Source organism: Anomaloglossus baeobatrachus, chromosome 6 (assembly GCF_048569485.1).
Source record: "Anomaloglossus baeobatrachus isolate aAnoBae1 chromosome 6, aAnoBae1.hap1, whole genome shotgun sequence".
In the NCBI taxonomy this organism is placed as follows: Eukaryota; Metazoa; Chordata; class Amphibia; order Anura; family Aromobatidae; genus Anomaloglossus; species Anomaloglossus baeobatrachus.
Window position 1 is genome coordinate 293,271,776 of NC_134358.1, and position 25,954 is coordinate 293,297,729.

Here is a 25,954-nt window from a genome sequence, read left to right on the forward strand (position 1 = left end):
ATGACCTGGGCAATGTGAATTGAATTACACATATCTTAAACCTATACTATTTTATGGATTGGTATGATTTTAAAAAGACAGTAGAATTTGTTGTTCTTGTCTTTTTCAAGTGTTATTTTGTGATTAAACAAAATTAGTACTAATACAAATTACAAGAGATTAAGGAAAGGGTAAATACTTGCTCTTTGCATGGGCATTTACAGTAAATATTGTGGCATAAATGATTAAGGATGGAAAATGATGACATTAAATACATAGTTTATTTTTTATGGGCAAGTATCTTCTATTTTCAGTTGGTAAGATAACAGATAAAACAAGATGTGTTTGCTTGTAGAAAATGACAAAATATGAAGTGCACACGGTAGCTTCGTCTCCCACAGTTATCACACCATTGTGTTACATAGGCTCCTTATATTTTGGCACATTGCATCTTATATAAATGTTAAGTATGTGTATGAATATTGTTTAGATTCTGTACATAGAGTATCAGATATAAGATACTGGAAAATACTTAAAAAAATGATCATTAAGACAAAACAGTTTTGACACCTATCTGGATTCTTATACACTGAGCAACATCCGTCAGAGGAAATCTTTCTTATCAGACACAATAATGACTCAGATCAGATATTATATCATATATGTTATCTTTTCTTGCTACATGTCTTGTGAATCTTCCGGAAATATACAATGATATTCGGATTTTCTTTGTTCATTGTCTTACACACTCAGCCAATGATGAAGCTGTAAGGAGACATTAAAGACATATTTTAGTTGTGTGAAGCAAATTCATAAATCGAGTAATGAATATATTTCTGCAATATACTGTACAATGCTTTTTTATAGTATTGAAGTAGGCTCCAAGCACATAAACTTTTCCATGGTACAGTACTACCAAATACAGTCACTATGGATTTTCCATACAGCATTCTGCCTCCTGTTAATTTAATATTACATACTTTCATAAAGGCAAATAAAAAGAAAAAAAAAGAAATAAAAAAAAGAAGGCTGCATCCTAGGGGGTGAAAGTAACTGTGTTAGGTCCAACAAGGCACTCATGATTTAACGTGCTGTGAAAATGTCTTCATACCACATGAGCTTTTCCACATTTTTTCATGCTACACCCATAAACTGAAATTTATTTTATTGGAATTTTATGTGATATACCAATACAAAGTATCAAGTATTTGTGAAGTGCAAAGGAAATAATACATGGTTTTCTAAATATTCTACAAATATACCTGAGCACTTCTAAATAGTTTTTCAATCTTTATTATTTTTATATGTAGTACGGTTTAGGTGTCTCTATATGAACCTCTTCAGCAACGTTACAGTGTAGTCATAAATTTGAGCAACTAACCTGTTCTCTAACGTGGTACTGTAATTATACCCCATCCCTCCAGGGCTTACCCTGGCTAGGGAGGGACAGCCTATGATGGGCACCAACTGTGCAAGACTAGGGTGCCACCTTTGCGACGAGGTAGGTTTCAGTACTAGGGCATACTAGTGTAATTATTCAATTTTGTGTGTATTTTTTCAGTATTTCTATTTTTTAGACTCTTTATATATACTCACATATCTTATGAGAATTTTGTTTGCAAGAATTAAGTTTAAGTCCACAATCTTTTTTTACATCTTTTGATTTGCAAAATGTATTGCCCAAAAATTCAGATGTAACTTCTGTGCATCCAGAATGGTGAATCCTTCACTAGCTGTTATGTGTCAGTACCATTTTTTCTGCACTGATTTCCCCTTCATCAGGACATTACAGAACCCTACTCTTTTGTCCTAAGAGACACTAATTCTGAGAAGTGTCTGATTTTCCCTCCCCCAGTCTGTTCAGTGTGCTATCCTTTCTCTCTACAGTATGTGACTCCTTGAATATCTGTATTATAATACAGCCCTGCCAATGTGAAAATGTAAATGCCCTACTTCCTCTTCATACTCTGATCTGCCATTTACAAACTATCTCCAAGGTTGCTTGTTCTAACATTCAAATCCACCCAAAGATGATATGATAACATTTCTCCCATAGTATTTTCATATGTTTTACAACAGAACTTTGGTGGCATAGATTGTTAATTTTAATTTTTACTCAACTTTGGAATGTATCTTTTTAAAAGCATTTTTTTTGCCTCTTTCTGTCATTTAATATTATGAGTAGAGTTGAGCGCGGTTCTAGGTTCGAGGTTCTCCAGTTCTAGGCTCGAGTGATTTTGGGGGCTGTTCGAGATCGAACTAGAACTCGAGCTTTTTGCAAAAGCTCGATAGTTCTAGATACGTTCGAGAACGGTTCTAGCAGCAAAAAGCAGGGCTTTTTACAGCTACAGTGTGCAGGAGCCATCGCTGGCAGCCTGCCAGAAGCTGGTAACCAAGATAAACATCGGGTATCCAACCAAAGCGCTTTGGTTAGTAACCCGATGTTCATCCTAGTTACGTGCAGGAAGCCCACACTTCCCCGCTCAGCTCGCTCCGCCCCCTCCTGCCCGCGGCATGTACACATACATACACACACACACACACACACACACATGGTCCCACTCGGCTTACCTGCGGTGATGAAGTCCCGCCATCCCGACCTCAGCGCTGTCACTGTCCTCCATGGCCGCCGCTTGTCACATAACCTCTCGCTTCCGACCCGAGACTGACTAGCGGTGACGTCACGGGCCTCTCGCGATGTTTGGCTGTGAAGGCGGCGGTCATTGAACTCAGTGACAGGGGCTGTCAGTGTGCTGGAGATCAGCGCAGGTAATGTACCTCGCTGACAGCAGCACTTGTCATCCCCTACAGTGACCTGGGCTGACCCATTGATGTTAGCTCAGTCACTGCACTGCTCTCCCAGCCAATGGGGAACATCCTGCTCTTCATTGACTGGGACAGTGTGGATCGTCATGGCAACCCCTTGGATTACACCAGACCTGGATTTGTTTTTCTTTATAATAAATTGGTTAAAGAGGGAATGTTTTGGGGAGTGTTTTTTCAAATAAAAATGTGTTTGTCGTCTATTTTTTTTTATTACTGACTGGGTTGGTGATGTCGGGTATCTGATAGACGCCTGACCTCACCAACCCCAGGGCTTTATGCCAGGTGACATTACACATCTGGTATTAACCCCATATATTACCCCGTTTGCCACCGCACCAGGGCGCGGGATGAGCTGGGGCGAAGCACCAGGATTGGCGCATCTAATGGATGCGCCACTTCAGGGGCGGCTGCGGCCTGCTATTTTTAGGCTGGGGAGAGTCCAATAACCATGGACCTCCTTAGTCTGAGAATATCAGACCCCAGCTGTCTGCTTTACCTTGGCTGGTGATCCAATTTTGGGGGGACCCCTACGTGTTTTTTTTTTAATTATTTATTTAATTTAAAATAACAGAGTGGGGTGCCCTCAGTTTTGGATTACCAGCCAAGGTGAGGTTGCCAGCTGTGGCCTGCAGGCTGCAGCCGTCTGCTTTACCCTAGCTGGCTACAAAAATAGGGGGAACCCTACGTCATTTTTTTTTTTTTCATTTTTTTGGCTAAATACAAAGCTAAGCACCCCTTAGTGCCACATGAAAGGCACCAAAGGGTGCAAAATTACAAAATGCAGGAGAGTGGGACATTATGTGTCTTTCTGCCATTATAATGACAGAAAAGACTGATATGAAATGCACAAGCACAAGAAAATCACCAGAGCGCTCTACGCTGTGAAAAGCAGTAGAAAATGGCACTGGAGTGAACATGTGACCGCCTCATGTAGGATGAAGCTATGGATCCTGGGTAAATTTATGCATTTACCCTCATTCAGTTTTTTTGCAGTACACAAAAAAAACGGAAGGCACACGGATGACAAACAGATGACATACGGACCGTCTACGGAATGAAAACGGATGCCACACGGATGCACCCGTGAAATAAAAAAGGACTGTTTTTTGCAGACCACAAAAATGGATCGGTCGTGTTAATGTAGCCTTATTCTGATCTGCCGTTTATAAACAGCAGGCAGAAATAAGTGAATAACGCCCCCCAGCGTCAGAAAATCTCCAGGGTTTCAGGGCTAGCTGAGACCCTGGAGATCATGATTCAGGACGGTTTTTCCGGTCCCCGCTCACGTGATCACAGGTATACACCGTACACCGATGATCACGTTACAGTAAATGACAGCGCCGGTAAAAAATTATTTATCTCCCATCTGACATGAACAAACACTTCTCCACTTCTTCTCCACTTCTTCTCCACTTCTTCTCCACTTTTTCTCCACTTTTTCTCCACTTTTTCTCCACTTTTTCTCCACTTTTTCTCCATTATTTCTCCACTTTTTCTCCACTTTTTCTCCACTTTTTCTCCACTTTTTCTCCATTTTTTCTCCACTTTTTCTCCACTTTTTCTCCACTTTTTCTCCACTTTTTCTCCGTTCTTTTTCTATGGTCGGTCTACCCATTATCTCTGCCATGCATAGTGTAGCTCTACACCTACTGCACATGTTACTTTATGATTGACATCTTTTTCGTACCAGAGCTGTCTAAGCCTACTCTGACCCCATATTTGTCATTACTATATTGTCCTTGTACTGTATTATGACATTTGTATCATGTGTTTCATTTCTTGCTGTGTTGCAATTTTTTTGCTGCATCCCAATTGTACCTCTACATTGTTCGAGTTTATGTTATTGTTCTCTCACTCTTATGTGATACTGATTATTGTCATTTTTCATGATTACATGCAGATAAGTCCAATCTGACGAAGGCTCAGGCCGAAACGTCATTTGTAACTTGTTTTGGACAAAAACATATATGCTTATGAAAAATTTTTTTTTCTTAATACGGACCAATAAAGAGTGATTTTGCATTACTATCCGTTGTGACTTACTGACTTAGTCTGGGAGATTTAGAGTGCCGAGGTTACTCACTAATTTTATCTATTATTACCTCTGAGCACCTATATACCAGTGAGCAGAGCTTCCTCTACAGTAGTTCTCCTGATTAGGCATGCCCTTACCTCATGAGCAGGGCATTGCAGCTTTGGTAGCAACCATTACAACATGGACTCTGCTGCTGTGGACCCGGTGAGAGTGAGTGCAGATTCATTGCACCCACACTCCTCACATGAAGGGTCCGCACTCCTAGAAAATGGGGGATACGTTCCCTGAGTGTCTCCCCCCCATATTCTAGACGGTCCAGAGTCGTCGTGGGACCCCTTTATTTTTTTTCTTACAATAAATTGGCGAAAGAGGAAATGTTTTGGGGACTGTTTTTTCAAATAAATTTCTTTTGTTGATTTTTTGTTTTTGTTAGTACTGACAGTTTATGATGTTGGGTATCTAATAGATGCCATGACATCACAAACTGCTGGGCTTGATCTCAGGTGACTTTACAGCTAGTATCAACCCGATTTATTACCCCGTTTGCCACTGCACCAGGGCACGGGATGAGCTGGGGTGAAGCGCCAGGATTGGCGCATCTAGTGGATGCGCCACGTCTGGGGTGCCTACGGCCTGCTATTTTTAGGCTGTGAAGGCCCAATAACTATGGACCTTCCCACCCTGAGAATACCAGACCACAGCTGTCCGCTTTACCTTGGCTGGTGATCCAATTTGGAGGGGACCCTACTTTTTTTGTGTAATTATTAATATTTATAAAATAATTATAAAAAAAGAGCCTGGGGGGACCTCCACATTGGATCCCCAACCACGGTAAAGCTGCCAGCTGTGGTTTTCAGGCTACAGACGTCTGCTTTACCCTAGCTGGCTATCAAAAATGGGGGGACCCAACGTCATTTTTTTTTAACTATTTTTTAAATAGAAAAAATTAATGGGCTTCCCTGTATTTTGATTGCCAACCAAGGTAACGACAGGCAGATGGGGGTGGCAACCCAAAGCTGTCTGCTTTATCTGTGCTGAGAATCAAAAATACCGCGGAGCGCTATGTCATTTTTTTTAAAGATTTATTTTTACAGCACTGTGATGTCAGGCAATCAAAATACAGGGAAGCCCATTTTGTTTTTAGTTATTTAAATAAATAATTAAAAAAAATATATATGGGCTCCCGCTGCATTTTTTGTATTGCTAGCTAAGGGTAATCCAAGCAGCTACTGGCTGCTAACCCCCACTGCTTGGTGTTACCTTCACTGGCAATGGAAAATCCAGGGAAGCATTTTTTAATTTTTTGGCCAAAAACTACAAAAAAAGGATGTGAGCTTCGCCATATTTTTGTATGCTAGCCAGGTATAGCAGGCAGGTGCTGGAAGAGTTGGATACAGCGCCAGAAGATGGCGCTTCTATGAAAGTGCGATTTTCTGAGGCAGCTGCAGGCTGCAATTCGCAGCAGTGGGGCCCAGAAAGCTCAGGCCAACCTGTGCTGCGTATTCCAATCCCCAGCTGCCTAGATGTACCTGGCTGGACACAAAAATGGAGCGAAGCCTACGTCATTTGTTTTCTAATTATTTCATGAAATTCATGAAATAATAAAAAAAGGGCTTCCCTTTATTTTTGGTTCTCAGCCGGGTACAAATAGGCAACTGGGGGTTGGGGGCAGCCGTACCTGCCTGCTGTACCTGGCTAGCATACAAAAATATGGCGAAGCCCACATAATTTTTTCAGCAAAAAACTTCTGCATACAGTCCTGGATGGAGTATGCTGAGTATGCTGAGCCTTGTAGTTCTGCAGCTGCTGTGTGTCTGTATGGAGAAGAGCAGACAGCAGCTGCAGAACTACAAGGCTCAGCATACTCCATCCAGGACTGTATGCAGAAGTTTTTTGCCCACCAAAAAAATTACGTGGGCTTCGCCATATTTTTGTATGCTAGCCAGGTACAGCATGCAGCCACGGGCTGCCTCCAACCCCCAGTTGCCTATTTGTACCCGGCTGGGAACCAAAAATATAGGGAAGCCCTTTTTTTTAATTATTTCACTTATTTCATGAAATAATTAAAAAACAAATGACGTGGGCTTCGCCCCATTTTTGTGTCCAGCCGGGTACAACTAGGCAGCTGGGGATTGGAATCCGCAGCACAGGTTAGCCCGAGGTTTCTGGGCGCCTCTGCTGCGAATTTCAGTCCGCAGCCGTCCCAGAAAATGGCGCTCTCATAGAAGCGCCATCATCTGGCGCTGTATCCAACTCTTCCAACAGCCCTGGAGCCGGGTGGCTTGTTGGGTAATCATGAGTTAATACTGGCTTTGTTTTACTAGCCAGTATTAAGCCAGAGATTCTTAATGTCAGGCACGTTTGACCCGGCCATTAAGAATCTCCAATAAAGGGTTAAAAAAAAGACACCACACAGAGAAAAAATACTTTAATTGAAATAAATACACAGACACATTAGAGACTCCATCTTTATTACCCCCTGTCAGCCCAATAAATCCCCAATAAACCAGCGCTGATAAGAGGTTTTTATTAGAGGCTTAAATTATAAGCAGCAATTTCAGCGTTCCAAGTGCCTTTAAATGAATTTGAAGAAACTGCACTTCAGGATTGTAGTGAGGATTGTAGTGAGGATTAGGTGCCCCAGCCCATTACTTGATGGGCTGGGGCACCTCATCCTCACTACAATCCTCACTAGTGTAGTAGTAGTAACGATTGTAGTGAGGATGAGGTGCACCAGCCCATCATGGGCTGGGGCACCTCATCCTCACTACAATCCTCACTAGTGTAGTAGTAGTGACGATTGTAGTGAGGATGAGGTGCACCAGCCCATCATGGGCTGGGGCACCTCATCCTCACTACAATCCTCACTACAATCGGGAAGCAGCGTGCAGCCTTCACTCCGTGAGTGATCAGTGCGGCTAGCGGTAACAGCGGTAACGCTGACAGACGCGTTACCATAGCAACGGTGCTCCCGGAGCCGCGGTTAGCGGTGACGTCACCGCTAACTGCGTTGCTATGGCAACGGTGATCTCCGTTAATGACCGGCTGTGTCAGCCGCTCCCTAACAGAACGGGGAGTCGACCGTGTGTTAGAGCATATCGCCGGTACACGGCGATACACAAATGTGCACCGTGTACCGGAGAGATGCACTCGCAGGTCCTACATGACGTGTCATAGTCATGTGACCAGTCTGTAGCCAATGAGATAATAGCCACGTGACTGGTCACATGGCTATTTTGACGTCACGACAGGTCCTGCTTCTCTGCTGGCAGTGCCGGTCACCGGGAGGATTCAGCGATCATCTGATGGAATAGCGGCAGGAGACAGAGTGCAGGAGGGATCGCGGGGACCGGTAAGTGTTATGGCAATGTTTATTAACTGTTTGTGTACATTTATCATGCATTTTTATGTGTTTGTGATTGCCTCCCATTATAGCCTATTGGTTCGAGTTCGGTTCGTCGAACGTTCGACGAACCGAACTCGAACGGGACCCCCGTTCGGCGAACCGACCTCGAGCCGAACCGCGACCGGTTCGCTCATCTCTAATTATGAGCTCGTCAGTAGGGATGGCTCCCTGGCAGTTTCATAGCTTCAGCTTTATTTCTGACATGCAGCTTTTTTAAATTGTTGAAAAGTCACAAAAATACGTGACTATGAGGGGTGGTGTATAAAGTGGTAAACCTGATTTACATATATATATTTAAAGTCATATCAAAATGTATCAAACATCGTGCAACACTTTGATGAATTTGGTGAAAGTTACGACAATGCAGTCAGAAATAAACTGACTTCAAAAATTGTTCTCATGATAAAATCTCCCCTTTACGTTTCAGCAAATGAAATAGCGACAGCAAGCTGTCCACAAACAAAATGGCAAGAGCAGTGCCTCCCTTATATACTAATAGCAATATTGTTGCCAAGTACTGTGATGTCACACTATCTCCAATTATAGTTTCAGCCATCCCAAAACAGATAACCCTGCCTCTTCTCCTCTCTGCTGCTTTCTCTAACACTAAGACAAGGGAGTAGGTTAACAAACAGATCCAACGCATCCTGTAACACAACAAAGTGTGTTGTCAGGTCTATGTCAAAAACAACAGGAGAGACGGCTATGTATCAGACTTACACAGACTTTATAACAGCAGAATGCGAAGACATTTTAACAACTACTTAGAAAGTTGCTTAATTTTGCATTTAAGAATTAAATAATCAATAAAAAATAACAGTGCAAAAGTATACCAAGGATTTACTTTAATACTATAAGCAACTCCTGTACCAAAGGACTTTTTTTTCCAAACCAATAGACACTAATCAGAGATGGAGCACTGAATACATTGCTGGATAAAGATGGAAGAATCAATTTGCAAAATTTAAGTTGGGCAGTGAATCTGAGTAAGTTTAATTTAGAAAAATACTATAGTCAAATAAATTATAATAGAAGATATAGAAAAGAATAGGCTTTCCAATATTTTTGGTCAAGTAGATTTTCATTAGAGTTTGTGTCAAGTATTAAAGTTATTCCGTTATTCCCAATCCATAGGATAGGGAATATCTTACTGATTGCTGGAATACCAAAAATTAAGTTCTTTGGAGCCTTGACTTCAAAGAGCAAGTGTTGAGCATGTGCATCTCTGCTCTATTCTTTATTAGACTGCTGCTATCTCTGTAGTCCTACAGAGAATGCTTTCCCTTCATCCCATTCAGATTGGACTCTACTCATCCAGCAATTTAACCTGCTGCAATTAGTAAGTTGTGCCTTATGTTATGGATAGAAGATAACGTTAAAGCTTGGCAGAAAGCCATTAGCTATAAAAACAAGTTACATCAGTAATACAGGTAAGAGCATACCATCGCACATACTGTACAGTAGTATGAAAAAGTGTGTGCCCATTCCTGGTTTCTTATTATTTTGCAGGTTTGTCACACTTACATTTTTGAAATCACCACACAGTTTTAAATTTTAGACACAGGTAAAACAAGTAAACACAAAATGTGGTTTATAAATTAAGTTCTTTATTATGAAGGGAAAAAGTCCAAACCTACAGGGCCCTGTATGAAAAAGTGATTGCCCCCTAAATCTAATAACAGGTTGGACCACCCTTAGCAGCAACAACTGCAATCAAGTGTTTGCAATAACTGGCAATGAGTCTTTTACAATGCTCTTGAGGAATTTTTTGCCTACTCATCCTTGCATAATTGTTGTAATTCAGCCATATTGGAGGGTTTCCGAGCATGAACTGCTTTTTTACAGCATCTCAATTGGATTAAGGTCAGGACTTTGACCAGGCCACTTCAAAGTCTTACATTTGTTTTTCTTCAGTCATTTAGCAGTGGACTGGCTTATGTGTTTTGGATCATTGTCCTGCTGCATAAATCACGTGTGCTTCAGCTTGAGGTCAGAAACAGATGGCAGAACAGTCTCCTTAAGGATTTTCTGGTAGACATTATTATTACCATCTTTTCAGTTAGCCATTAAAAGGTATCAACTACTGAGGACTCTCAGTTCTTTTAAACAAACTTTTTTTTATCTCTACTGGCTAACACGGTACAAAGATATATTTTACCTGGTAGACAGAAGAATTCATGGTTCTAGTTACCACAGCAAGTCTTTCAGGTTCTGAAGCAGCAAAACAGCCCCAGACCATAACACTACCACCACCATATTTTGCTATTGGAAGGATGTTGCTTTTCTATAATGCTGAGTTATTTCTAAGCCAGATGTAATGGGACAAGTTCAACTTTTGTCTTCTCAGTCCACAGAGAATTCTCTCAAAAGTGTTGGGGATAATCAAGATGTTTTCTGGCAAAACTAAGATGAGCCTTTATCAACAATGTGGTATAAAAAAGAAATGGCCACACATCCAAAATTCATAGGTTGATCTAATGCCGCCAGGCAAAAAACTAAATACCTGAACATGAGGTTCTTGGTTTAACATTCTGATCAGACTATATGAAGCCCACTGCCACATCACGGCGAGAACTATGATGAGCATTTATGATCTTTTTGCTCAGCAGTGGTTTTGTCTTGGAGTACTTCCTTATGATGGAGTCTTAAACACTGACCTTAACTGAGGCAAGTGAGGCATGCAGTTCTTTGGATGTTGTCGGGTCTTTTGTGACCTCGTTGATGAGTAATCGCTAAGATCTTCGGGTAATTTTGATCAGCCGGCCACTCCTGGGAAAGTTCACCCCTTTTCCATGTTTTCGTCATTTATGGATAATGGCTTGCACTGTGGTTTCCTGGAGTCCCAAAGCTTTAGAAATGGCTTTATTACCTTTCCAGACTGATAGATTTCAATTAATTTGTTTCTCATTTGTTCCTAAATTTCTTTGGATCGCTACATGTTATCTAGCTTTTCAGGATCTTTTGGTCTTCTTTACTTCGTCAGGCAGGTCGAATGTAAGTGATTTTTTGATGGAGAACACTGTGGCAATAATCAAGCCAAGGCAGGGCTAAGATTGAACTCAGCTTCACAAAGATGTGAAAAACTACAGTTAATTTATGTTTTAAGAAAGGGGGGGCAATCATTTTTTCACACAGGGCCACAGAGGTTTCAATTTATTTTTCTCTTGATAATAAAGACCTTCATTTATAGACTGCAGTTTGTGTTTACATGTATTATATTTGTCTAATATTTAAATTTGTTTGGTGATCTGAAACAAGTGTGACAAACATGCAAAAGAAAAAGAAATCAGAAAGGGGGCAAACATTTTTTCATACCACTGGAAATTGCAAAAACAGTAATGCAAAAGATCACATTATCAAGCCATCATGGTCCAAATATATTACCTGTAGAACAAATTTCATGGACAGTAAAAGTCTCATCATGGAAGCTCTTAAAAAACAATTAAACCAACTAGACATGGATGACATAAAGGATATCAAAAACATTGCTGAGCAGAGATCAACAAGTCTACACCACAAACATTGCTTGCTTTGCCAATCCAACTTCAGCACAGAACACAGATTGTCGGAGGAGCATGCAGCACAGTCTCTCTTGTATTCTTCTGGCCCTGAATCAAAATATGTTCACAGAACCAGTCTTCCAGCTACAGCGCCCTCTGCTGTAAGCTACACATTGTACTTTTTGTGCTAATGTGCAGAGACAGTATGGAACTCAGCAGAAACTGAGGTAACTGAGGATAATCATACTGTGTACTTCCAAGCTTCGTGACAATGATCTGTAAGTTTGCATAGTCTACAGTTATTTCTAGACTCTTCCAATTCACAATAATAACACATTTAACTGAGAACTAATCAGAACTTGTATGAACTGTGTGTAATATGGAATCATGTTGACATTAGTGATGAGCTAGTATGCTTGTTACTACTCGGTACTCGCACGAGTATCAGTGGACTCGGGCTACTCGGCGGGGACCGAGTAATCTCGCGATACTCGTGCTGTACTCGTGGTCTTCATCCCTGCATGTTGGCGCTCTTTTGAGAGCCAGCCCTCATGCAGGGATTGGCTGGCAGACCACTGCAATGCCACAGCCCTGTTAGTTGTGGAATTGCAGTGATTGGCCGGCCTGCACAGCGTGACCGAGCCTTTATACCGGCGGGCGCGCTATGCTCTGCACACAGCCATCCAGACAGTCAGTGCAGGGAGAGTGTTGCTGCTTCAGGGAAAGGTTTGCGGCCCTTTATAGCTATTTCCGTAGCAGGGCTGCAAACAGTGTGACCAGAAGTCCTTCTCAGGACTATTATAGTTGTATACAGGCAGGCAGGGTATAGCCAGGTCGGAGTACAGTAGCAGAGTCCTTCTCAGGACCATTGTTGCTGTATACAGGCAGGGTATAGCCAGGTCGGAATACAGGCTAGTGACCAGAAGAGTCCTTCTCAGGACTATTGTAGCAGTATACAGGCAGGCAGGCAGGGTACATAGCCATTCCTAGTGGTGACCGTATACCAGCCTTCATTATATCTGGGGCTGGTGTACACAGTCTAAAACAGTCCAGATAGTGTCAGACTTCTCAGTAATTGTCGCTCCTAAAAACCTGTTAGGTTCTTAGTGCGTCCGTGCTTGCATTTAAAAACCGCACGTGTGTGCCTGTCGGTGGCAGCGTACAGGTGCACGTTTTGCACAAACTATTATATAACGCACAAGTCTAGTGTATAATACACGTCAGTCAGCAGTGTCTGATAGTGTCAGACTTCTCAGTAATTGTCGCTCCTAAAAACCTGTTAGGTTCTTAGTGCGTCCGTGCTTGCATTTAAAAACCGCACGTGTGTGCCTGTCGGTGGCAGCGTACAGGTGCACGTTTTGCACAAACTATTATATAACGCACAAGTCTAGTGTATAATACACGTCAGTCAGCAGTGTCTGATAGTGTCAGACTTCTCAGTAATTGTCGCTCCTAAAAACCTGTTAGGTTCTTAGTGCGTCCGTGCTTGCATTTAAAAACCGCACGTGTGTGCCTGTCGGTGGCAGCGTACAGGTGCACGTTTTGCACAAACTATTATATAACGCACAAGTCTAGTGTATAATACACGTCAGTCAGCAGTGTCTGATAGTGTCAGACTTCTCAGTAATTGTCGCTCCTAAAAACCTGTTAGGTTCTTAGTGCGTTCGTGCTTGCATTTAAAAACCGCACGTGTGTGCCTGTCGGTGGCAGCGTACAGGTGCACTTGTGTGCGTTTTGCACAAACTTGGATATAACGCACAAGTCTAGTGAATACACGTCAGCACAGCATTGCAAAATGTGCAAGGGCGTTGGCAACGAACAAGGAAGTGGACGTGATGGTGGTGCAGGCAGAGGCCGAGGTCATGGGCAATCTCTAATTTCCCCACAACAAAGGGCCACATCAAGTCGCTCGCACGTCCTGTCCCAAATTCTTGGGGACCGCAGCAGTACACCGCTCTTGAACCAAGACCAGTGTCAACAGGTTGTTAGTTGGATAGCGGATAATGCTCCCAGTCAGATTGGCACCACCACAAACACTCTGTCTTCCACACGGTCAAGTGTCAGTAGCCGTGATACTGCACCGCACATTTCAGAACCTGATCCTCCTTCCTACCACAAGGCTGAGTACACGTCCTCGGACATTACTGATCCCACACTTGGACACTCGGAAGAGCTGTTCACGTTTCCATTCGCACATTCTGGCCTCTCGCCAGCTCATGTTGAAGTGGGTCATGAGGAGATCGTATGTACAGATGCCCAAATATTTGAGCAGCCACGTTCTCACGAAGTTGGCAACGTGTCTCAACAAGGGGTGGACGATGATGAGACACAATTGTCAGGAAGTCAGGAGGAGGAGCAGGGTGCGGAAGAAGAAGACGACGTGGTGGATGATCCAGTAACTGACCCAACCTGGCAGAAGGATATGCAGAGCGAGGACAGCAGTGCACAGGGGGAGGGAGGCGTAGCATCACAACAGGCAGTAAGAAGCAGGGTGGTGGCTCAAGGCAGAAGTCAGGCAACCGTTCCCCGGAACAACAACACGACACAAGGTGCCTGTACAAATGTTAGGTCTTCCCGAGTCTGGCAGTTTTTTAAGTTGGCTCCAGATGATTCTAAAAAGGCCATTTGCAACACCTGCCGTGCCAGCATCAGCAGGGGTACCAAAACTAGCAGCCTGACCACCACCAGCATGATCAGGCACATGTCAGCCAAGCACCCGACTTTGTGGGAAGTACAACAGAGTCGAGGAGCAGTGGTTGCTGATGTCACTTCTACGTCTTCACTTGTTGTGCATGCGAGCCAATCCCCTGTCCATGCTGCCTGCAAACAAGCCTCCTCCGGTCCTGCACCTGCAGTTGCCTACGCAGAAATAACACCATCATCAAGCACGTCCTTGTCCCAGCGCAGCGTTCAGTTATCCATTCAGCAAACCTTTGAACGCAGGCGCAAATACACTGCCATGCCCCACATGCCACAGTTCTAAATGCTAACATTTCGCGACTGCTTGCGCTGGAAATGTTGCCTTTTAGGCTGGTGGAGACAAAAGCATTCCGCGACCTGATGGCGGCAGCTGTCCCACGTTACTCGGTCCCCAGCCGCCACTATTTCTCCCGGTGTGCCGTCCCCGCTTTGCATAACCACGTGTCACAAAACATCACACGTGCCCTGAACAACGCTGTTTCACCCAAAGTCCACCTAACCACAGACACGTGGACAAGTGCTTGTGGGCTAGGCCGCTACATCTCGTTGACGGCACACTGGGTTAAAATTGTGGAAGCTGGGACCCAGTCTGAGCGAGGGATGGAACACGTCCTTCCCACACCAAGGTTTGCAGACCCTACCTCAGTCAGGGTTTCACCCACACTCTACAGCTCCGGAATGTCATGCTCTTCAGCCTCCTCCTCCTCCTGCGCATCCTCATCCACTTTACCCTCCACACCAGTCCCAAGCTGGAAGCACTGCAGCACTGCCTCGGCGAAGCGGCAACAGGCTGTGCTGAAGCTAATCTGCATAGGTGACAAACCCCACAATGCAGAAGAGGTGTGGACAGCTCTGAAACAGCAGGCAGATCACTGGCTCACACCTCTGAACCTAAAGCCAGGAAAGGTCGTGTGTGACAATGGCCGGAACCTGGTGGCGGCTTTGAGGCGAGGCCAGCTGACACATGTTCCATGCGTGGCCCATGTGCTCAACCTCGTGGTTCAGCGGTTTCTAAAGTCATACCCAGAGCTGTCTGATCTGCTGGTAAAAGTTTGCTGCCTGTCTGCACATTTTCGAAAGTCACCTACTGCTTCAGCCGGCCTTGCCGGCTTTCAGCGCCGTATGCATCTTCCGGCTCACAGACTGGTGTGTGATGTCCCCACGCGTTGGAATTCAACTCTGCACATGTTGGTCAGGATATGTGAGCAGAAGAGGGCAGTTGTTGAGTACCTGCATCACCTAAGCCGTCGGGAAATGGGTCAAACTCCACACATAACACCTGAGGAGTGGAGATGGATGTCCGACCTATGTACCATCCTCCAAAACTTTGAGGACTCCACCAAGATCGTGAGTGGGGATGACACCATTATTAGCATCACCATACCGCTTCTCTGCCTTCTAAAACGGTCTCTGCTCAAAAACAAACATGATGCATTGCAGGCGGAGCGCGATGAGTTGGAGCAAGAAACAGTAGTGGGTGTGGGTGATAACACACAGCCGAGCCTCGTCTCATCACAACGTGCAGTGGAGGACTATGACGAGGAGGAGGATGAAGACATGGAGCAACTCTCCGGCCAAATTGAGGATATGACATGCACACCAGTCATATCCTCGGTTCAGCGTGGCTGGCCAGAGGACAGGGTAGATGAGGAGGAGGAGGAGGAGGACAGCATGTTCAGTCATCGTGTTGGTCAGGATACTGAAGTACTGGCTGTTAAGAGTCTGGCGCACATGGCTGACTTTATGGTATGCTGCCTGTCTCGTGACCCTCGCGTTAAGAACATCTTGGCCGACAATCATTACTGGTTGGTAACACTGTTAGACCCACGCTACAAGGAGAACTTTATGTCTCTTATTCCCGAGGCGGAGAGGTCAGCCAAAATGCAGCAGTTCCGGAAGGCCATAGTCACGGAAGTAGGCAAAGCATTCCCCTCACAAAACGCTAGCGGCATAGGTCAGGAATCAGTGGATAACCAAAGCGTACAGCCGAGAGGGGCACAAATCCAATCCGCCAGAGGTAGGGGAACAGTCTTTAAGATGTGGGACAGTTTTCTCAGCCCCTCACGTACCACAGTCCCTGAGGTGCGGGGTAGTGCCACAAGAAATCCTAAGTTTGCCCAGATGCTCAAGGAGTACCTTGCAGATCGAACAACTGTACTCCGACATTCCTCTGTGCCTTACAATCATTGGGTATCCAAGCTGGACACGTGGCATGAATTGGCTCTCTACGCCTTGGAAGTCCTGGCCTGCCCTGCCGCTAGCGTTTTGTCAGAGCGTGTTTTTAGTGCCGCAGGTGGAATCATTACAGATAAACGCACCCGCCTGTCAACTGAAAATGCTGACAGGCTGACTCTGATCAAGATGAACAAGGGTTGGATTGGGCCAGACTTCACCACACCACCAGCAAATGAGAGCGGAATTTAAAGTTTGTAATGGGAATTTGCCATGTACCTCCACTCACCCATGGGTACACACTTCTGGACTTTGAATAATCGCTGGACTGCTCCTCCTTCTCCTCATGCGCCACTATGATGACCGTTACAATAGTTAGGCCGTTGTTTCAGGTATACCCCCAGTGGTAAATTTTTTCGCCCATTCTTTCAGAATGGACATTACAACGACAGTAGACCCACTCCTTTGCAATGGGAACAATGTTTTGAGGCCCTCATGCACATCTCTATCCAGGGACAATGTGGAGCCTCCCAATTTTTGGCTGCCCTGCCAAAGGGCTATACTACAATAGACCCACTTCCTTACAATGGGCACTTCAGGTTTACAGGCCCTCATGCACGTCTCTATCCACGGACAATGTGGAGCCTCCCAATTTTTGGCTGCCCTGCCAAAGGGCTATACTACAATAGACCCACTTCCTTACAATGGGCACTTCAGGTTTACAGGCCCTCATGCACGTTTCTATCCACGGACAATGTGGAGCCTCCCAATTTTTGGCTGCCCTGCCTAAGGGCTATACTACGATAGACCCACTTCCTTACAATGGGCACTTCTGGTTTACAGGCCCTCATGCACGTCTCTATCCAAGGACAATGTGGAGCCTCCCAATTTTTGGCTGTCCTGCCAAAGGGCTATACTACAATAGACCCACTCCCTTACAATGGGCACTTCAGGTTTACAGGCCCTCATGCATGTCTCTATCCAGGGACAATGTGGAGCCTCCCAATCCAATTTTTGGCTGTCCTGCCAAAGGGCTATACTACAATAGACCCACTTCCTTACAATGGGCACTTCAGGTTTACAGGCCCTCATGCACGTCTCTATCAGGGACAATGTGGAGCCTCCCAATTTTTGGCTGTCCTGCCAAAGGGGTATACTACAATAGACCCACTTCCTTACAATGGGCACTTCAGGTTTACAGGCCCTCATGCACGTCTCTATCCAGGGACAATGTGGAGCCTCCCAATTTTTGGCTGTCCTGCCAAAGGGCTATACTACAATAGACCCACTTCCTTACAATGGGCACTTCAGGTATACAGGCCCTCATGCACGTCTGTATGCAGGGGCATTGGGGAACCTCACAATTTTGGACTGCCCTGGCAAAGGAAAATACTACAAAGACTCACTTCCTCAAAATGGGCACATTAGACTCAAGAGGCCTTCATGTACGTCTCTTCTCAGGGACATCGGAGTGCCACACAATGTTTTCACGTAAAATCTTTCATGTAATCTCCAAAAGTAACATACACCAGCTCTATCTCACTATTGGGTATGTGCCCTTAACATTTCCGCCATGAAAATTCATTTTGGTGTCATTTTTGAAGGTTTTCTGGTGAGTCCGTAAAAATGGCGTAAAACGCGGACAAAAATGTTCACAGCTGTGACTTTTGAGTGATAAATGCTTCAAGGGGTCTTCCCCATGCTGTTGCCATGTCATTTGAGCACTCTTCTGAGACTTTTGTGACATTTTTAGGGTTTCTACATGCTGCCGGGGGTCATTTCATAAAAATACTCGGGTCTCCCATAGGATAACATTGGGCTCGGTGCTCGGGCCGAGTACACGAGTATCTTGGGATGCTCGGCCCAAGCCTCGAGCACCCGAGCATTTTAGTACTCGCTCATCACTAGTTGACATTGCCAGGTTTAGCACAATAAATTGTTTAAAGTGCACCAATCACCAGGATTTGCCTATATAAACTAAAGCCAGTGCTATACTGGCACTATCATGCTGATTCTACAAATATCTTTAGTTGTCAGATTGGATGTACAGTATAGGTTTTGAAATACAGGGAAGTAAAGTTACAGAAATGTACAGTTTTTGATTGGTAGCAGCTGCCGAATAGCTAATATGTGGGTTGGGATTTGCTATCTATTCCCGCCCCTGTCTGCTGCCTGGCCTCTGTAGATGTTAGACTGTATGGGCTACATTTCTAACACGCCCCTATCATATGACAGAAATGACTCATACAGTACAGACCAAATGTTTGGACACACCTTCTCATTCAATGAGTTTTCTTTATTTTCATGACTCTGAAAATTGTAGATTCACATTGAAGGCATCAAAACTATGAATTAACACATGTGGAATGAAATACTTAACAAAAAAGTGTGAAACAACTGAAAATATGTCTTATAATCTAGGTTCTTCAAAGTAGCTACCTTTTGCTTTGATTACTGCTTTGCACACTCTTGGCATTCTCTTGATGAGCTTCAAGAGGTAAGGCCCCGTCAAACGCAACGACATATCTAACGATATATCGCCGGGGTCACGGATTCCGTGATGCACATCCGGCATCGTTAGCGATGTCGTTGCGTGTGACACCTATGAGCAAGTGTTAACAATGGAAAATGCTCACCATATCGTTGACACGTCGTTCATTTTAAAAAAATCGTTGATTGTTGAGGTCGCAGGTTGTTCGTCGTTCCTGCGGCAGCACACATCGCTTAGTGTGACACCGCGGGAAGAAACCCATACAGTCTAGCATCTCCAGAGGACAGGCAGCAGACAGGGGCAAAAATAGATAGCAAAACCCGACCCACATATTAGCTATTCGGTAGCTGCTGCCAGTCAATAAGCTGTACATTTCTGTAAATTTCCTTGCCTGTATTTCAAAAACTATACATCCAATCTGACAAGTATAAGTATGTATAGAATCAGCATGATAGTGTCAGTATAGCACTGGATTTAGTTTATATAGGAAAATCCTGGTGATTGGTTCACTTTAACTATGTTCCATGTTTCCAATTGAACATTGAAACACTAAAGCGGGCTTTACACGCAATGACATCGCTAACGAGATGTCGTTGGGGTCATGGAATTCGTGACGCACATCCGGCCTCGTTAGCGACGTTGTTGCGTGTGAAACGCACGAACGACTATTAACGATCAAAAATACTCACCATATTGTTGATCGTTGTCCAGTCGTAATCCCGATTATCGTTGCTGCTGCAGGTACGATGTTGTTCGACGTTCCTGCGGCAGCACACATCGCTATGTGTGACACCTGTGTCGCACAACCAACGGGGGTGGGTGCTTTCACCAGCGGCATCAATAGCGATGTCGCTGTGTGTAAAGCCCGCTTAAGAGATTCATTTTATTCAATCAGTGTGGCTGAAACAACAGAACTATATATTACAGTAAATATGCCAATAATAGTTTTCCAGAACTATGGAAAAAATGTTGAAAATTAGGAATATTTAATAAAAAAAAAAAAAAAAGAAGTGTTAGCTTTTGAATCAATTAACAAAATATAAAGTGAATGAATAAAGAATAAATCTAAATCAAATCATACTGCATGCAGTAGTGATTCGGGGTTTTTTTTGCCAGGAGGTGTAGACTGGGTGCAGGAATATGATTTAGAAATTTTAGCACCAAATCTGCATCTCATGGCAAAAAAAAGCAGTTTTCAGCCAGGAGATGCAGGTATGTGAACTCCGTGAGAGTTCATTGAGGTCCTCTGAGGTCAGGTTACCTGTGGTCACAAGTGAAGGACCGTGGGCACCTCCAGCTGTGGCCGCAACTAACCTGAGTGATGCCACTGCTGATCATTGCAGCTCAGTTTCTACCTGAAGTTACAGTGGGCAGTCATGTTCTATGGCTGCTCGCTGTCAGTTCAGATTTAACAAAGATGGAATTGTCGTGGGGGCCTTGTGTGGATTACATCAGACCTGGACGTCTTTCGGGGGTTAATAAAGGGGTAAAAGAGAGTTGTTTTTTTTATTTTATTTCAAATACATTATTTTTTTGGTGTTTGTGTTTATTTACTTTCACTTACAGATTAGTAATGGGGGGTCTCATAGACCTTCCCCATTACTAATCTAGGGCTTAGAGGCAGCTGTCAGCTGACATTAACCCCTTATTACCCCGAATGCCAGCGCACCAGGGTAATTGGGAAGAGTCGGGTAAAGTGCCAGGACTACTGCATCTAATGGATGTGACAATACTGGGCAGCTGCAGGCTGCTATTTTTAGACCTAATTACCCTGAGTCTCCCCAACCTGAGAATACCAGCCCCCGCTGTCAGGCTTTATCTTGGCTTGGTGTCAAAATTGGGGGGGACCGCATGCTGTTTTTTTTTTTTTAAATATTTATTTATTTAAAAAAAAAAAAAAAGCCACATGCAGTTCCTCTTACTTTGATACACAGCCAAGATAAGCACACAGCTGGGGGCTGCAGCCAGTAACCATATGCTTTATCTGTGATGGTATCAATAAATTGGGGACCCTATGCCAATTTTAATTATTTCTTTTTCTTTTTATACCATGATAAATCCGCAGACAGGGTCTGTGAATACTACCATTCACAGACTCTGTCTGGAGGCGGAGTCTAACTGTAGCTAATCAGAAACACCAGTGGGCAGGGAATGTAGTGAAATATGGATGAGGGATAATCAGCGGTCCCGGAAGTACAGCCGGGGGAGTAGTTAGTATGTCCTGCTTTATTTTCTTTTTACAGCTCCCTACACCATTTTACGACACATAAGTTTGACCTCCCATTGAATATAATAGGCTTGCTATGTTTGCCAAATTGTTTAGCGAACACAGGGAGACTTGAAAAAGATCGGTGAATGGAACTTTGAAAGGTTTGTTCATGTCTACTTCTGAATACCCATGTTAAAATGTGGAGCCCAAAACTGGATCCCATATTTTGGATGTGGTTGTTCAAGTGATTTATAGAGTAGTACAAACCAAATTTGTTTGGATCATGGTATTTTATCTCTGTTTATACACCCTAAAATCTTGTTTGCTTTTGCAGCTGCTGCTTGACATTCAGTATCACGGCTCAGCTTACTTGTAATCAGAATACCCAAATTCTTCTCCTGCTCTGTAGTCCTGAGTATTCTTTCATTTAATGTACTGTATATGCAGCAAAAGGATTTTTCCATCGTAGATGCATTACTCTAAATTTATCAACCTTACATCTCATTTGCCAAGTGTTTTCACATTCAGGCATCTTATCCAGATCGTTTTTTAATATTGTACTGTCAAAGTAAGTTTTTAATATCCTACATATGAGGATAGTTTGGTGTCATCTGCAAAGACTGATATTTTATTCTCAATCCCATCCACAAGGTCATTAAAAAGTGATTAAAAAGACTCAGTCCTAGCAAAGACCGCCCCTGCTGACTATATCCCAATTAGAGAATGTACCATTTATGACTACTCTTTCTTTCCTATCTTTTAGCCAGGTCCTTACCCATCTGCACATAGTTTCCCCTAGTCCCTGCTTCTGTACCTTCAGCATAATAAGGCGGTACAGTATGTGGTACAGTATCAAATTCCTTTGCAAAGCCCAGATAAATCACATTAGGACTTTGCAAAGGTTGATAAATCCTCTGCTTCTGTCCTGCCTCTTTAATGAATACAAACTTCAAAATATAATATATTCAGTGAAGAAAAAAACATTATTATGTAATTGGCACACATATACTACAGGAAGGGAAACCTAAATGGAAAGCTATTTTAGGGGATATTTAACATCATTTACTACTACCTATATGTACAATACCATAATCCTACATTTACGGTGTTTTTCTACTTTTATCTTATGTACTGTCATAAATATGAATGTGAATTTGCAAATACAAAATGTATGTTTTACCATTTTCTATATATGTCTCAGAGGTCACCCTGTGTCAGTATTAGGCTTCCTTCACACATCCAACATTTACGGTTCAAGTATGGTCTGTAAAGTATGGATTGGCATGATGTATGCCTATAAGGCAGTTGAGTTTGGCCCAGTAGACCTGCGGCCGGTCTAGAAATCGAGTTATGTGTTCAGACTGTGAATGTTGGAAATTATAAAGACAAAGGAAAAAGGAGCTATTACATGCAAATAGAATTCATTTATTATTAATAGTAAAAAAGTAGATAAGACTTTAGAGCATAAGATAGGGAACATACACACAGGTCCCGTAAACCACAATTTCAATCACAGTACAGTTATCGCAATGAGATGTTAAAACCCCAAATATAAACGATATAGGTAAGGCATAATACAAACCTTCTAATATAAAACTAATTTAGGGATGTAAGTCCTATAATAAGATCAATGAAAAGGTAACACAGGTCACATTAGCCCTATCCAACACCTATACATAAGCCAGAATGTAACGCTTACCTAAATCAAAGGTCGTTCAGGGGAGCCAGACCAGAGCGAAACCTCCAACGGCCATTTCACGGTACAAGACCGCTTCTTCCAGGAGGAGTAAGTGCACTTACCTATATCATTTATATTTGGGATTTTAACATCTCATTGCAATAACTGTACTGTCATTGAAATTGTGGTTTACGGGACCTGTGTATTTGTTCCCTATCTTATGCTCTAAAGTCTTTTCTACTTTTTTACTATTAATAATAAATTATAGCTCCTTTTTCCTTTGTCTTTATAATATGCATTTGGAGTGTGCTGTCTCTTGGCCATTCTGGGGGTTCAGTCTATACCCTTCACCAATATGACCTAATTGAGACCCTAAGGTATAACCATGAGGCTCCTTGTTTGGACTGTGAATGTTGGGAGTTTGAAGCTAAACTTAAATGCTAATTTATAAAAAGCATATTCTCTAGAATACTTGGACAACTTCAAGTATTCCTAACTCTTAAGTAAGTGTGAGGCAGCTCTGATTTGTGAAGCAGGTTTTATCATCATTGAGGCTAATAAGTAGCATTACAATGTGGCAATAACAGGCTATTGTCCTGATAATGTCCTGATTAAGCATGTGGCCGGCAGTAGCATGCAGTACTAATTACATTGTTAAACCTATGATTAGCATGCTCCACTAAGTCAGTGAATAGTGCAGCAAAAGTAATGACAGACAAAAGAAAAGCAACTCTTGTTTAGCTCTTTCCTATTAAATACGATATCTTCTGAACAATATTGATTTAGTTTTGGTACAACACTCTACAGTTTGAATATTTTTGTCAGATTATGGTTCTTATTTTTTTCTATCCATTATGCATTTGAAAATATATATTTTTTATTTTATATCATGTTATAGTTATTATTTATCAATTGATCAGTGGAGTCAACTATTTTTGTCAACAGCATAGAAAATACATTCTACAATTAGGTACATTACAAAGTATCCCACACTATACAGTGCAAAGTTGATAATTCTTTAATTACAAAATCTCCAGTTTTATTCAAATTGATGCAAAACGGAACGCACCTCACATTAACAACTACCACATTAAGGGGTACTTTGCACGCTGCAACATCGCAAGCGGATGCTGCGATGTTAAGCGCGATAGTCCTCCCCCCTGTCGCAGCAGCAATATCTTGTGATTGCTGCCGTAGCGAACATTATCACTACGGCAGCTTCACACGCACTTACCTCCCTGTGACGTCGCTCTGGCCGGCGACCCGCCTCCTTATTAAAGGGGTGGGCCGTGCGGCGTCATAGCGACGTCACACGGCAGGTGGCCAATAGAAGCAGAGGGGCGGAGATGAGCGGGACGTAAACACCCCCCTCCTTCCTTCCGCAGAGCCGGCGTTAGACGCGGTGACGCAGGTAGGAGATGTTCCTTGCTCCTGCGGCTTCTCACACAGCGATGTGTGCTGCCGCAGGAACGAGGAACAACATCGTACCTGTCACTGCTGCCAAATTATGGAAATGTCGGACCCTACACCGATGATACGATAACGATGCTTTTGCGCTCGTTAATCGTATCAAAAAGGATTTACACACTATGATATCGACTGCGACGCCAGATGTACGTCACTTTCGATTTGACCCCACCGATATTGCACCTGTGATGTCATAGTGTGCAAAGCACGCCTTAGTCTTTTGTATGAGATTCAAGATTTTTAGGAATAGCGCCAAGTCTTGTAGGCATGAAATGAACAAGTTGGTGACATATTGCAACATCAAATATTTTCCAGTCATCAAGAATGGCCTTGTTTAGGGCATGGATGTTGAATGTCTCATCAGAACTCCCCCTAGGTGTTTCGTTTGATTTCAGATCAAGAGACATTCTTAATCACTTTCCACTATTCTGCTTCAGAAACGTGACAGAAATGTGATTTTAGATCATTGTCACGTTGGAGAAGTGCATGTCTACCAAGGACAAGTGGTTTTTTAGCATCTTAATAGTGAATGGACCTGTCAGATGTTTCACCTGATTTCTGTGTTTTGGAATTTTAGATGAAAATCCCGATCTAAGTATTTGGCGTAAAGGACAGGATAACTCTGAACAGGGCATCACTGCAATTTTTGAATGGCAGAATTAACAATATACAGCAGTTGAACAATTGTTTTTATCTTTTATGCCTTTCGAAATGCAGCATAAATGAAAAGTCGACTTTATGCTTTGGGTCGTACAATTACAGTGATACTTCAGTTATAAAGATTTTTTAATGTTTCCCCACTGTTGAACACCAAAAACGATTTTTTTACTTCAATATTTTTATGCATCAGCATAGTTATGGAGCCATGTTTTCTCTAGTCTCCTGCCCACAAAGTTATGTCAGGGCTTGTTTATTGTGGAATGACTGGAAGTCTTTATTTGTTCCATCTTGGGGTACGTAACTTTTTTATCTATTTTTATTCCAGTTTTGGAAGACAAAATGAACAAAAAATAGCAATTCATGAATTGGGGTTTTTTTTTTATGCAATTCTAACTACCGTATATACTTGAGTATAAGTCGATCCGAATATAAGCCAAGACACCTAATTTTGCCACAAAAAACTGGGAAAACTTATTGACTCAAGTATAAGCCTAAGATGCACCCCAAATTTAGAGATGGAAAATTAGAAAAGATAATTTGTAATGTTTAAATGGGGGTGTGTCTTATAAACCTAGTAAGTCTTATATTAGCTCACCAGGGCAGAATGGTGGTGGCAGTAGAGTGGCTCAGGAAGCTGGCTTAGCAATACCGTAGCCTCGGAGGATGGGGACACAACTCTACCGCAGGCCCTTCCTCCAACCAGTCCTCTCCAACACAACTTGTGTGTTGAGTTATTTAAAGGGCACACCACATTTACACTGTTATACAAGCTGTACACTGACTACTTTACATTGTATCAAAATTACATATTTTCAGTGTAATCATATGAAA

At 43.0% G+C, this 25,954-nt stretch overlaps 1 protein-coding gene across 1 annotated transcript in view; it reads right to left on the bottom strand.

Moving 5' to 3' along the window:
- Positions 1-665: 665 nt before the first annotated feature.
- Positions 666-25,954, bottom strand: part of SLC6A3 (solute carrier family 6 member 3) — a 217,203-nt gene continuing 191,914 nt past the window's right edge. Inside the window, exon 15 of the mRNA XM_075314881.1 lies at positions 666-744. Within this exon, the coding sequence (XP_075170996.1) occupies positions 721-744 (24 nt within the window). The 3' untranslated portion in view covers positions 666-720. The remainder of the gene's footprint in view (positions 745-25,954) is intronic.